Genomic DNA, 13,200 nt, shown 5'->3' on the forward strand with positions numbered 1-13,200 from the left:
ATGCTTGCTTAACCAATTGTACTGCTTCTCATTATGATATCAATTGATCATATGATGACATAAAGGCAGTATTGGTGAGATCTTTCAACATGGTATGTGAGCTAGCCAGCTCGGTGTAGCCTGTATATCAATAAACCTGAATGTTGTGGTCAAAAGTATAATGAGTGTGCAGAGGCCCAGATAAACTGCGTATCCGGGATGAAATATGCATAGAAAATTTCCAATTACGCATTGAAAAATAATTGTTGCATACCAATTACGCATTTAAAATGTTACATACTCAAAGAGTTTAAAACAAATGCGTAAGGAATATATTTATAAAAATTGCTTGCGTAATGAAAAAGACATCGATTGCTATCAAGTTGTACTGATAGTATAAGACTAGTGTTGTACTGTCAGTATAGGATGAGTGATTTTTTAAAAAATAATTTCCATTATATTTAAGTTGGTTTTGATTAGGTATGACATAAGGCAGAACATACCTGCTTAGTAAACTTACTCAATGACATAATACTTAGGTGAGTAAAATGACCAAAATACGCACATATTTGAAAGCTGTAGGTAACGGAAAATGAAATACCCACTCAACATTCATAATACCCACTCCAAAAAAATACAGTGGGTACAGTACCCACATGAGCTAATTCTTATCTGGAGCTCTGATTGTGTGAGTTTAGTTTTACGCCACACTCAGCAATATTCCAGCTATATGATGGCAGTCTGTAAATAATCGTGTCTGGACCAGACAATCCAGTGATCAACAGCATGACCATCGATCTGCGCAATTGAGAACCAATGAGATGTGTCAACCAAGTCAGCGAGCCTGACCACCTGATCCCGTTAGTCGCCTCTTACAACAAGCATGGGTTACTGAAGATCAATATTCTAACCCGGACCTTCATGGGTAGTCAAAAGCATGGCTGTGAATGTCAAACATATTTCGTTGTCTTTCTAAATGTTTTGTCACAATTAAATTCATGTGTATCTACAGGCTTGTTTCTTTGATTGTTTGTTTGTTGTTTAACGCCGCACTCAGCAATATTCCAGCTATCTGACAGCAGTCTGTAAATAATCGAAGTCTGGACCAGACAATCCAGTGATCAACATCATGAACATCTGTCTACGCAACTGGAATAATATGACATGTGTCAACCAAGTCAGTCAACCTGACCGCCCCATCCAATTAGTCACCTCTTACAAGCATGGGTTGCTGAAGATTCTAACCCAGATCTTCATGAGTTAAATATGTGTATATCACAGGGATTAGGATAAGTGACTGAGCAAAACCACTGTGTAAGAAAATATATGGAAATTCCAGATTAGAATAGGTTCCTAGAAACCTATTCGTGTTGTATACAAGATGAGGGGTGGTGGGGTAGCCTAGTGGTTAAAGTGTTCGCTCGTCACACCGAAGTCCCAGGTTCGATTCCCCACATGGGTACAATGTGTGAAGCCCATATCTGGTGTCCCCCCGTCATAATATTGCAGGAATATTGTTAATGTGGTGTAAGACTAAAGTCACTCACTCACTGTATACAAGATCGAGGGCAGTGTAGGAAATAACCCCTGTCCGACCGCCCAAGACAGTCTAAATTTCTGACAGACAGTCTAAATTTACAGCTAGCCAGCCCAATGGTATGGTAAAAAATTTAGATGTTCCATACATCTTAGTAAATTCACCATATTTGGTCTGGTTAAATCCATTTTGGGCTGGTAACATTTTGAAGTTACCAGCCCTGATGTCTGGCTGGGTTTGTGACTTAGGTCACTGCAGTCTGCATGTCATCATGCCCTGACGAATTGATTATGTACAGGCCAACCGAGACATAAAAAAATAATAAAACTAGTATGAACGGTTGACTGAAACATGGATTTGATACCTCCTCTAATTGAAACACCACATGGTACGAAGCATTACACTGAATGTTTGTGATATAGATACCATCTGTATATATACTACCTTATACAGTAATACTGTTCTCATGTTAATGTGTACAGTCTGTGACACATTTGATCATGAAGGCAGTCACTATTAGTGGTGTTCCCGATTAATTGAAATAATCGAAGATTGGTCGCAGTGACCAAACGACCAAGCAATCGATCACATTTTCTCATAATCGAACAGAAACGATTTTGGAACTACTATTTTAGTCTTTGAAATACTTGACAATGGAACATACCTTACAAGTTGTCAGGGCCTGAAAACATGTTTAATTCTTAGAAAACTCACTTCACTAGCTGAAAAGTTATGACTGAATATTTCTCTAAGACACCAGGAAGTTTATGTTCATGATATATTAGTCATCACTTTAATGTAACAAGTTGCATCATGTTATACTTTTCTGCAATAACAACCTGGATAGGAAAATCTGAAAAATGACACTAACCAAGTTCTTTCGATGATTGTTCGTTGGTAATGAAGCAATCATCAATTGTGAGATTTCAACCAATTCCCAACACTAGTCACTGTGAGTGTTTAATATGCACCTGTGACAGATGGTCCTATATTGGCAGCTTGAGTCACTGTTATGTCCTGTACGTCCAGATTACCTCACATCCAACCCAATGTTAAGGTTGTATTTCCAGGATAGAACTTAGGATTACAGGTTTTTTCAGATATGCCAAAGACACTAATAGAGTGTTTAGAATTGTCCTAGGGAATAAGTGTGTTCCACCAAAAGAATGTTTCAGAAATACACTCTGGAATCTGTTTATTCTGTGGGTTTGTTTGCTCAGTAAAAGTACATTTGAATTTTCACATTGTTTTGCGTAATAAAACTAGTTACTTTAGTGCCTAATAAGGCACTTTATTATGTGAACATCCATGTATGCACTTGGGCCTAGGGACATTTATTTCAATTATGCTGAAGTGAAGCTTTGTTTATTATGATATTCTGGATAAGGGAATGTTGGCTCCAGTTATGCTGTCCCAGTGGATGTTTGTGTATAGGGGACGATGCAGCTATTGAAGAGGGACTGCATCAGGTGTTTGAATAGTATGAATACAGAGCAGATCATGGAAACATTTTAGAAGCGGCATCAACTTAACTATATAATTAGTATCTGTATGAGGTAGCAGGAGGTCAAGTGTCTTGCCGGAAATTTGCCCTTTTCAGTATTGACAGATTCATTCTTATATTCATTTAGTAGTGGTAGATTTGATGCAAGTATACAGTCTGTGTTTAGAATGTATCATGAAGGTTGTGTGGTCCTTGTTATAACCCGTAAGTCCCAAAAACTTTTAAAGTAAAATTTTCATGTACCAAGTTTTTATACGTAGTATTTTTGTTCTTTTAAATTTCGGCTAAATTATCCTAAAATCGCCAGCGGCTGAAGTGATGGTGTAAATCCAGCTAGGCTCCATGCAGGTAGCAAAAGTAATGCAAGTCCCCATGGTTCCTAGTATGGTGATCTACCTTCAGTTGTTGGCGATCTATAGCCTGTTTTTATAATGTATTGTCCACATAGTGCTATTAGTTTTAACTTTCCACGCTAGTTTTAATTCTAATTGTGATATTCTAGTTGTTTTACTGTCCTTCGTCGACAGGTTTTTATAATATACATATATTCCATTTCAATGTCAAATATGTTTTCGCCACAATATGGCTGCAATATTGCCGATGTGACGTTAAATAATAACTCACTCACTCACTCACCTTGTTATAACCATGATAACCCTCATTTTGACTGTTAGTGATTTGGAGGGTCCACAGGTAAATCCCATACTAGAAGTACCCCTCAAAGACATCAGACTGTGGGATTATCAAAATGACAGAAGTCCATGTTTTGTCTTATCCTTTAGATTTAGACTTTAAGACCAAATTTTGTCACAGATGGGGATTATGAAGCTTGATGTTTGCAAATATCGTAGTCTAGGAAATGTTTTTCTTTCTCAGATCACTTTCATGATCCTGGGACCAGTGCTGCACAGTAATGAAAACAACTGGCAGTGATCAGAAACAGAATTTGTAGTGTTTGGAGTAAATGCTGTGTAAAATGGCAACATAATGGTTATATATTAAATCCATTATCAAACTGTTCAGTTTAAGGACTGGAAAAAGAAAGTAGACTACTACTGACTAAGTTTGGTTTTACGCCGCTTTTAGCAATATTCCAGCAACATCACGGCGGGGGGCACCGGAAATGGGCTTCACACATTGTACCCATGTGGGGATTCGAACCCGGGTCTTCGGCGTGACGAGCCAACGCTTTAACCACTAGGCTACCCCACCGCCCCAAAAAGAAAGTAGAAAAACAGTCCTCGAATTTGTTGCAAAATTTGCTTCCCATAGTGTGTACACTTTCTTCTTGATTCTGTCACACATATGATGTACTTGATAGTTAACTATATTTTTGTAAATGAGTCGGGTCGTTCTATGTTAGTCACGTTCACCTACCCACAATATTTCAGAGAAATTGGGGCAGCTTTATTTCAAAGTTCCTTTCATGTGTTTGTATAGTTACTATCATGTAGATTTAGTGAAAATGTTGACAGTGGTGTTCTTTTTATTCCAGCACGTTCGTCTGCCCAACAGAAATTATTGCATTCAGCGATCGGTCTGAAGAATTCCGCAACATCAACTGTGAGGTCCTTGGATGCTCCACAGACAGCGTGTACTCACATCTAGCATGGTAAGACACCTCACAGGGTTCTTGTAGCAAACTGATCACGTCTAGCATGGTAACACTCCTCACAGAGTTCTTGTAGCAAACTGATCACGTCTAGCATGGTAACACACCTCACAGAGATCTTGTAGCAAACTGATCACGTCTAGCATGGTAACACACCTCACAGAGGTCTTGTAGCAAACTGATCACGTCTAGCATGGTAAGACTCCTCACAGGGTTCTTGTAGCAAACTGATCATGTCTAGCATGGTAACACTCCTCACAGGGTTCTTGTAGCAAACTGATCAATGCCTTCTGGTGTCTTGTAGCAACCATGGTAACACACCTCACAGAGGTCTTGTAGCAAACTGATCTAGCATGGTAAGACTCCTCAAGACAAACTCCTCCATTCTCACAGGGTTCTTGTAGAACCATTGTAGCACCATATTTACTTCAAACTTGGGAAGACTCCTCACAGGGTCCAGCTGGAACCATGGTTACATCAAGCATTCTTCACATGGTTCTTGTAGCACCAGAGTCACATCAAGCATACTAAGACTCCTCACAGGGTCCTGCTGGAACCATGGTTACATCAAGCATTCTTCACATGGTTCTTGTAGCACCAGAGTCACATCAAGCATACTAAGACTCCTCACAGTTTTCTGATAGAAAGATGATAACATCTGGCATTACTGCAAGGTAACATGGTTCCAAGTAATGTTATTAAGTTAACGAAGACAAAATACTGTATCTGGCTTGCACAACCTTGGACCACTTCAGCAAGGGAAAGTTTGGTCTTAATTTCCTCTTATATTAAGTTGTTATAACATATATATTCTAAGTGGTGTTAATGAACCTAAATCACACAAAATGGTGGTGTAATTCCAGGATCAACACCCCACGGAAGCAGGGTGGTCTTGGCAACATGAAGATCCCCCTCCTTGCTGACAAGACCATGGAGATTTCCCTCAAATATGGCTGTCTGAAGGAAGATGAAGGAGTTGCATTCAGGTGGGTATCATTTACACTCCAGCATCCAGCTGGTTAAGACAATCCTCACTCTGATCTTGAGCAGTTTTATTTAGATTTATAGACTGAAGGAAATGCTAGAAGCATTGTTAAATGTAATACTGATTCCCACATCAATCTGTCACTCTAACTAAAACAATATCTCCGGTACTTCATTTACATGACTCTGTTGTGTAGTCATTGCCAGGAAGATATCGAGTAGTGCTGACTTGTAATCCCCAGCCAGTATTTTGTGGTGATTCTGGGACAGCATGTTCTCTCCTGAACCCAGTGCATCTTCTTACAAGATAATAACATTCCATTCCAGTTCCATCCCTCTTCACCTTCCCAGCTCTGTCAGCGTATATTCATCTCATTCTCAGCTCTCACAGTCCATACTTATCCACTTATTGCTAAAAGTGGCGTAAACAACTCACTCACTCACTCACTTCTCAACACTCACTCAGTCTCAAACCTCAGGAAATAAAGAGACATGGATATTCCCCAATAAAACTATTTACATCTAGCCTTAAACATACCTTTCAGGGATTGTGCTAGTCTCCAGTATCCAATGCTTGAATACACAATGCCGTCATTATCCTAGCTTCTGCTTTGCCATCAACTGTCTGTCTGTGTTTTTAACAGAGGACTTTTCATCATTGACGACAAGGGCAACCTGCGTCAGATGACCATCAACGACCTCCCTGTCGGACGCTCTGTGGACGAGACCCTCAGACTGGTTCAAGCATTCCAGTTCACTGACAAGCATGGAGAAGGTGAGATGACTCCTTGCAATTTGACATTTCATGCTTAATTTTGGGCACTCGTCCACTACCCTGGAGAAAAATATGTACCTAGTGCCTGAAGCTGGATACACGCAGATGAAATGAGAGTGGGATAGGTGACCAGTCTGAAGTAGTACTTCCCTGCTACACAACCATGACTAGGTCATCCCATCAGTTTCCAAAGGGTCACAAACACAGATGAAATTGATTCAGGAATTCTCACTGAGCATTATTTGCTTCATTCTGATTGGCTTAGTTGCCTTTGGTATAGTGTTCCAAAGCGGCCCATAGTGTTCTCAATATTTGTGGATAAGTCCACAGTGACAGATGTCATAAGAACTTGAATATGTCTTTGTGTTATCTGGACAAGAGACAATTTTGTGTGATGTTTTCCATGAACATTATGCACAACTTATTTCCCAAACATTATGCACATAAATTACCTTTATGCATTACCTAAAGACATGCAGTTTGGAATTACTTATTATGATTGGCATTCCAAGTCCCCTCATAAATATATGGTAAAAAGTCACAGAATGTACCAAGTTCATCAACTTGGCATAGATATTCCACAAAATCTCTCAGCTCATATCTTAATCACTAATTGTACACTAGAGCATAATGAAGCATACTGGAGACTGTGTATTGGACTTAACATACCATGTTGGTTGTAGTTTGCCCCGCTGGATGGAAGCCCGGTGCAGACACCATGAAACCCGACCCCAAGGGAAGCCAGAACTACTTCTCCAAGGTCAACTGAGGACATGACTTGGAGGAGGACTACACCTAGTCACTGCAAGTGGATGAAGGGCACAACAACATCATGCAGGGGACATGTCAATAGTGCTGTCATATTGGGAACATTGTCATCATGATCACTTCGGTTTCCTGCCAAGATCATCGATACTTGCCTGATTGTGTAGTAGCAGTTTCATCATTCATCATACATTTGACCATGGCACAGGGGAGATAACTGCTGTCATATCATATTTTGTCACTTGATATCGAGTTATTTATTTGAAGACACTCGTTCATTCTGTCCCCAGATATGTTGTTATTGTTAATGGCACTTCCTTAACTGTCAGATGAATAAATTTTGGAAATAGAAGACTGTTGTGTAATCTCTCACAGTTTTGTTCATAACAAAACACCTTCAGCATCGATCATCTTGACTGATGTAATCGAAAAGCAGAAGACTGCCATGTCAAGTACATAGTTATATTATTCTAAACTTTCCTGATACTTCAGGAAAAATCCAGTTTCACCAGTCTCACATCTGGTCTTTCTGACATATCTGGGGCGGTGGGGTAGCCTAGTGGTTAAAGCGTTGGCTCGTCACGCCGAAGACCCGGGTTCGAATCCCCACATGGGTACATTGTTTGAAGCCCATTTGTGGTGTTGCTGGAATATTGCTTAAAGCGGCGTAAAACCAAACTCAGTCAGCCTGACATATCTTTGTGTTGCATGAATGAGTACTAACATCTCATTTTAATGAGACCAGTAGAAAGTGCTGAAAGTTTATTAAATGACCGTTGAAACTCTTGTGAAAACAGGTGAAGATGAATTGTGCAACCCCCTTTCTCAAAAAAGCTGTATCCGACCCTGAATATTGGAGTGCAGAGTTTGATGTCGACACTTGGCAAGATAGTCAAGTCACACAACTGTTAAACAGGAATTTGAGTAACTAGGTTTTAGTCAAAACGTTCATGTAAGGAAAGAATTGCCACTCATAAGTGCATGAAGTATCTAAACTGAAGAATGCTGAGATCTGTTCTTCGACAGCAGATGACTAAATAGTAGCATCCTGTTTCTCATGTGATCCTACAGAGATGCAATCTGTATGTGTCTTTAGGGTACTTGCATTGCCATTGGATACCGTCTGTTGATTGAGTAAATAACTAGTCTGATCTGCATGGCATGTTCAAAACTTGTTAAAAGGTTCCAGTGTTATGTTCCGGAAATGTTTTTCATATTAGTCCAATTTGTCATGATACAAAAACAAATACCCCAAATCATCAAAAGGCACCAATTGGCCAAAAGACTGATCTGTAAAGAAGTTTCAAAAAGAAACATTGAGTAAGAAATTCTATGGAAACTGCAATGTCAGGATGGACAGACGTGATGACCCCACCTATGCCCTAGTTTTTAAACCAGGATGATAATGACAACGATAAGACACTGTTCTGTTTGATGCTTTTATTGCTGACATCAATTATGAAGTTGTAAAATTTCATCATAAAGGCAAAGGCATGTTCAAATGTGATAGCAAATTACTGATATGAATTTCAGTCAAAATAAATCAAAACTGCCACTATATAAAACTCAGACTTTAACAATCACAACCATCTAAAAACCGAAAATAAAAACTTGCAGCCAAACTACATTCAACACAGTAAAAAAAAAAATCCTCTGATATGATTGTAGCACTTTTGAGATATATAGTTTCTCACACGACACACTTGTGGAGATCATCAAGGTCAAAAGGTCACCTCTGATCATGGAGTCCCATTGTGTTAATGTTCACACAAGTAAGCAACTCTCGGCAAATATGTTTCGTCATTCATCTTATCAATGGCCAGATAAGCCCCACTGACCTCATTCAGAGAGCTAGATTGTGACCTTGACCTGACACCTGGGTCAACCAACATCTTGTCAAGAGCAGAAATAGCTTGATATTTCCACTTTTTGGCGCCCTGATATATGTTCTGTGGTTGAAATTGTTTGGTACTTGGCAATCAATTTACTGTGACAAACACAATGATACCATGTCACATTAATCGCCGCGGTTACAAAGGCCATATCAAATGGTTGACCATAAATGTTTAGATGGTCTTCATTAAGTACAAATCTTGTAAGGTCTTCATCCCATGTCATGGAAATGTCAGGATTTTAAGACCAATGATCAGTTAAAGAATCATATAGGAGCACAACGTTCCTAGGGAGATATTATATATATCACATCTGAACATATAACACCCATAGTGTGTACTCTACTGGCCACATTGAAATCCTGACATCACCTGACAAGGGGCACCTTGATTCTGATTGCCTTGGTATAAAAGTGAGAAAACTACATCACATTGTCTTTAGCTAAAAAGGCACAAGCACACACACATTGACACCTTTTAGAAAGGCAGTTACAGTCACAGACCTGATGGCTGCCGGTCAACAGGAACTGACCTATAGAAACAGTTGGATATGCATTTTGAAGAATCAGAATTCCGTCAGTAAAACATGGAATACATGTTGATGTTTTAGACAGGTATAGGATAAACTATCAGCATATATAGAATGTCTATAATCTTTCTAAGAACACCTGGTGATTAATTATAGCCAGCTTCTTTCAACAATACAGAAACATTACAAATTAAATCCAAAAACATGACAGCAATGGCTATCCACTAACAACTTCCAAATTTGATGACCTAGAATATATGGGTAGCAGATTTGGAAAACTAATTTTGAAAACAAAAACGGGATTGATTGCACATGATTCACAAGTCAAAACAACTTGACTTGGCCAATGTTGCTGTTGATTTTATTGAAAGGAAGGAGGAGTTTCCCCCCTCTGGATTTACCTTTAACCCTAAGGATCGTGAAGGGTGCCATACCCTAACCCTAAACTTAAGGATCGTAAAGGGTTGTTTGACTCTAAAGATGCAAGTGAAGGGAGACGGAGCAATTACCGTGATATAGCGAGACAGTGTGGTAGGGCTATAGCGTGATAATTGCCCCGCAGTAAGCAGCGAGGGCTGCGCCCGGTAAAGTGCATTCTAGCCCTACTTTCTTCTCATTACTGAACAGAAAGAACAAATGTTTCATTGATCAGTTGTAAACAAAGTTGAAGTTACGGTAAGACTAGTTACGATAAGACTTCAAGTTAATTATGATATTTACCGACCATCTTGACCATTGTACCAGCAGCCACCTAGTACAAGTACACAATGAAGACATCACTACATAGAACACGTACACACCTCTTCTCACATGCTCTCACACATGCACACAGACGTTACTCCCAAAGGAAACACTTAGCCCCCTGGCACTGCTGCCTCGCTATAGTATAAAACCCCTGATACATACATGGAATCATTTCTAGATGGAATAGTAAGTGAGTCTGCCCTTTCACCCTCCTTCAGGCCAGGACAAATGTACATCTCTCACTTCTAGTGACTTGTCCTGTAGAAGGTTGTAAGGCCAGCCCTGCATAGTAAGTATTGAGAGCACCTGCTAGTGGAGAGAAATGATGTGATTTATATACACTGCTATCATAAGTGCACAAGGCAGCAGAGGAGAGACAGACATCCAGAGTAACCATTTCAGGAAAAAACCATTGTGAACAATTGAACAGATCGGGTGTAAAGTACAACATAGGTAAACGGTCATTATGCATTATTAAGACAACGACCCATGCAGGCTTACCACAAAATGTTGCAGTCTTTGAGAAAATATTCCATAAATGCAGACTGAATGTTTCCAAAGATTACCAAACCCACCACAAAACTTTGGTAAGCTGTCTTACTTGAACACTACTGGTAAAATACAAGGTGAATTTGAACACACAATTGGGAAATTATGCGACAATCACTTGCAATTTGCATTCATGATACTCCTATGGGAGAGTCTGCATTTAGGCGCCATTGTATAAAGATATAAAAAATAGTTGTTCAAGGCACAGATTCAATCGTGCCTTCAGTAATGGTAGGCACTGAGACTGTTCAGGAGCTATAAAACTATTGTGACTAGCTACATTGATGTTCCAGCCTATACTATACTATAGTAAATATAGATATATAAATATACATACTTATCTCCATAAAATATATATTAAAAGTTTGTTAGATTTCATAATAATCTTCGTAATAGATAATTCATTTATAAACATGAGATATGTATTTTTTGCATCTTAAAATACTGCAACACTTTTAAAATCTATGAAATATACTAATAGTCATTTCTACAGATTAATGTGCTACAACCGTTGGCAAATACTAGTGTCAATGTTTATATACTGGTTTATTTCATTGATACTTCCCAGTGATGTTTAGCTACAGACATCAATGCTGTCAGATAAACACATATTCTTAGGTAAGATTAAAGTTCTCAGCTTTTGTATAAGAGACAAATGTTCTCTGCTTGTAAAGCTAGAAACACCAATGGTATGAGGTGGAACAGTAGACACATAATGCTTTGTTACTTCATTATTGACTTGTCCCCGAACTGACCACGTAATCTATCACACTGGACATATCCCACACACAGGTTTGGCACTTGTTTCAAGTGTTTAGGTATGTAGTCTGTAGCAACTTCATAAAGGCTTCAGTAATACAGTCAGCAATATGGTGAGTGATCCGTAGCTTTCCCTTAGGAGGCCTGGATAAAAGTCGCAGGAGAAGATATCTTCTCCCAATCGAAATTCACTTTTGCAGCTTGAAAGTCAGTTAAATAACTTACTTAGCGGCATAGGTGCAAAAGTTCTTGTTAAGACGTCCCATGACAGTTCTTAGCTGTCGGAACATGCTGCATCAAGAACCTTTCGGTCGTGGCAAAGCATTATGCCATTTCTTGGTTAACGTACCCGTTTTGGGTTGCTGATCAATGATCATGATAATATGTGTGAACAGCCCTGTTTTGTCCCTGTGACAACAGGCGCATGTCCTTAACGTCACACTGTGCATCCCAGCCTGTGGGTGCAGATGTGTGTGAACAGCCCTGTGTTGTCTCAACGACAGCAGGTGCTTGTCTCCAATGTACATGCGGTGCAGCCCAGCCTGTGGGTGCACTAAGTTGCATCATGTACACCGCTTTATAAATTTATATCCATGATAAATTCTCCATATACAGATGACCACTGTCCGGCAGTGGTTTTACATTTACGCCATCACAGATCAGATGATGTAAGACCCTAACCAGGCTTACTATCAGAGCTTGTGACACTTTGACTGTGACCTAATACACAGACCAAAACCAGTCCATCAATTCTCTTGCTGCAGCATTGTAGATGGTGATGTACGAAATTCATTGTGTAGTATTACCAGTGTTGGAGGCTGCTGGTTGCATTCATATACAATGCTGAAGCTACCTGCATCACAGTCAAAGTATCATCACTCATAAGTATGTCCTAATTATGGATCTTAGTCATGAAATTTGGTATTTATCCCCCTCAAATATACAAAGTTATCTCATTGAATGCCCTGCAACAGTAGAAAGTCGTCAATCCCTGAACAAGAGGTCAGCGTGTCATGCAGACACTGACACTTCTCATGACAGCGTCATGCAGCAAACATTGCATGACCATGTCATGAATACACCATCGCTCAGTACAGCATGACCTTGTGATAAGTCACTGACATGACATGACGATCTGACAATGACACTCCTGATAGTTATCAGGGGACAACATCACAAGACACTGTAACAAGTTATGGCACGAGAATGTCATGTAGACATGAATATAGGCATCATAATGGAGGCCGTCATTAGACTTGGCACAGAAGGCAGTCAGGACTTCTTGTACTGGGTGAAGAGAGGGTGCATCAGCAGCTCCCTGGCGTTGGGGCGGAACTCAGAGCTCTGCTCCAGACATCGCAGCATCAGGTCTCTCACTGCTGGGGACAAGTTCTCGGGAATTGGAGGAGATTCAACAGATGATGCAATCTATGAGGACAAAGAAGTGGAAATTAAGCATAAGCTGAGAAAATTATTAAGTTCATTTTATTTCATAAATGTGACCTAATTGATGAATCTTCCTTGAAACTTTGGTTCAGGGGAGCACATCATCATCACCTTTCAAATTATGC

The 13,200-nt window shown here is 39.6% G+C and overlaps 2 protein-coding genes across 5 annotated transcripts in view; one reads left to right on the forward strand and one right to left on the reverse strand.

Annotated features, from left to right (window-relative positions):
- The window catches only part of LOC124290557 (peroxiredoxin-2-like), a 37,114-nt gene extending 29,606 nt beyond the window's left edge, over window positions 1-7,508 (forward strand). For all 4 annotated transcript variants that reach the window (XM_046727417.1, XM_046727563.1, XM_046727492.1 and 1 more), the window contains exons 3-6: window positions 4,516-4,632; window positions 5,496-5,618; window positions 6,261-6,391; window positions 7,075-7,508. In XM_046727417.1, coding sequence (XP_046583373.1) covers window positions 4,516-4,632; window positions 5,496-5,618; window positions 6,261-6,391; window positions 7,075-7,160 — 457 coding nt within the window. In that variant the 3' untranslated portion in view covers window positions 7,161-7,508. The remainder of the gene's footprint in view (window positions 1-4,515; window positions 4,633-5,495; window positions 5,619-6,260; window positions 6,392-7,074) is intronic.
- A 1,073-nt stretch (window positions 7,509-8,581) lies between these two features.
- LOC124290482 (mitogen-activated protein kinase kinase kinase 1-like) overlaps window positions 8,582-13,200 on the reverse strand; it is a 37,383-nt gene continuing 32,764 nt past the window's right edge. Inside the window, 1 exon segment of the mRNA XM_046727226.1 lies at window positions 8,582-13,057. Coding sequence (XP_046583182.1) covers window positions 12,902-13,057 — 156 coding nt within the window. The 3' untranslated portion in view covers window positions 8,582-12,901.

This window comes from Haliotis rubra, unplaced genomic scaffold (assembly GCF_003918875.1).
Source record: "Haliotis rubra isolate DU_JTF1 unplaced genomic scaffold, ASM391887v1 Scf10, whole genome shotgun sequence".
In the NCBI taxonomy this organism is placed as follows: domain Eukaryota; kingdom Metazoa; phylum Mollusca; class Gastropoda; order Lepetellida; family Haliotidae; genus Haliotis; species Haliotis rubra.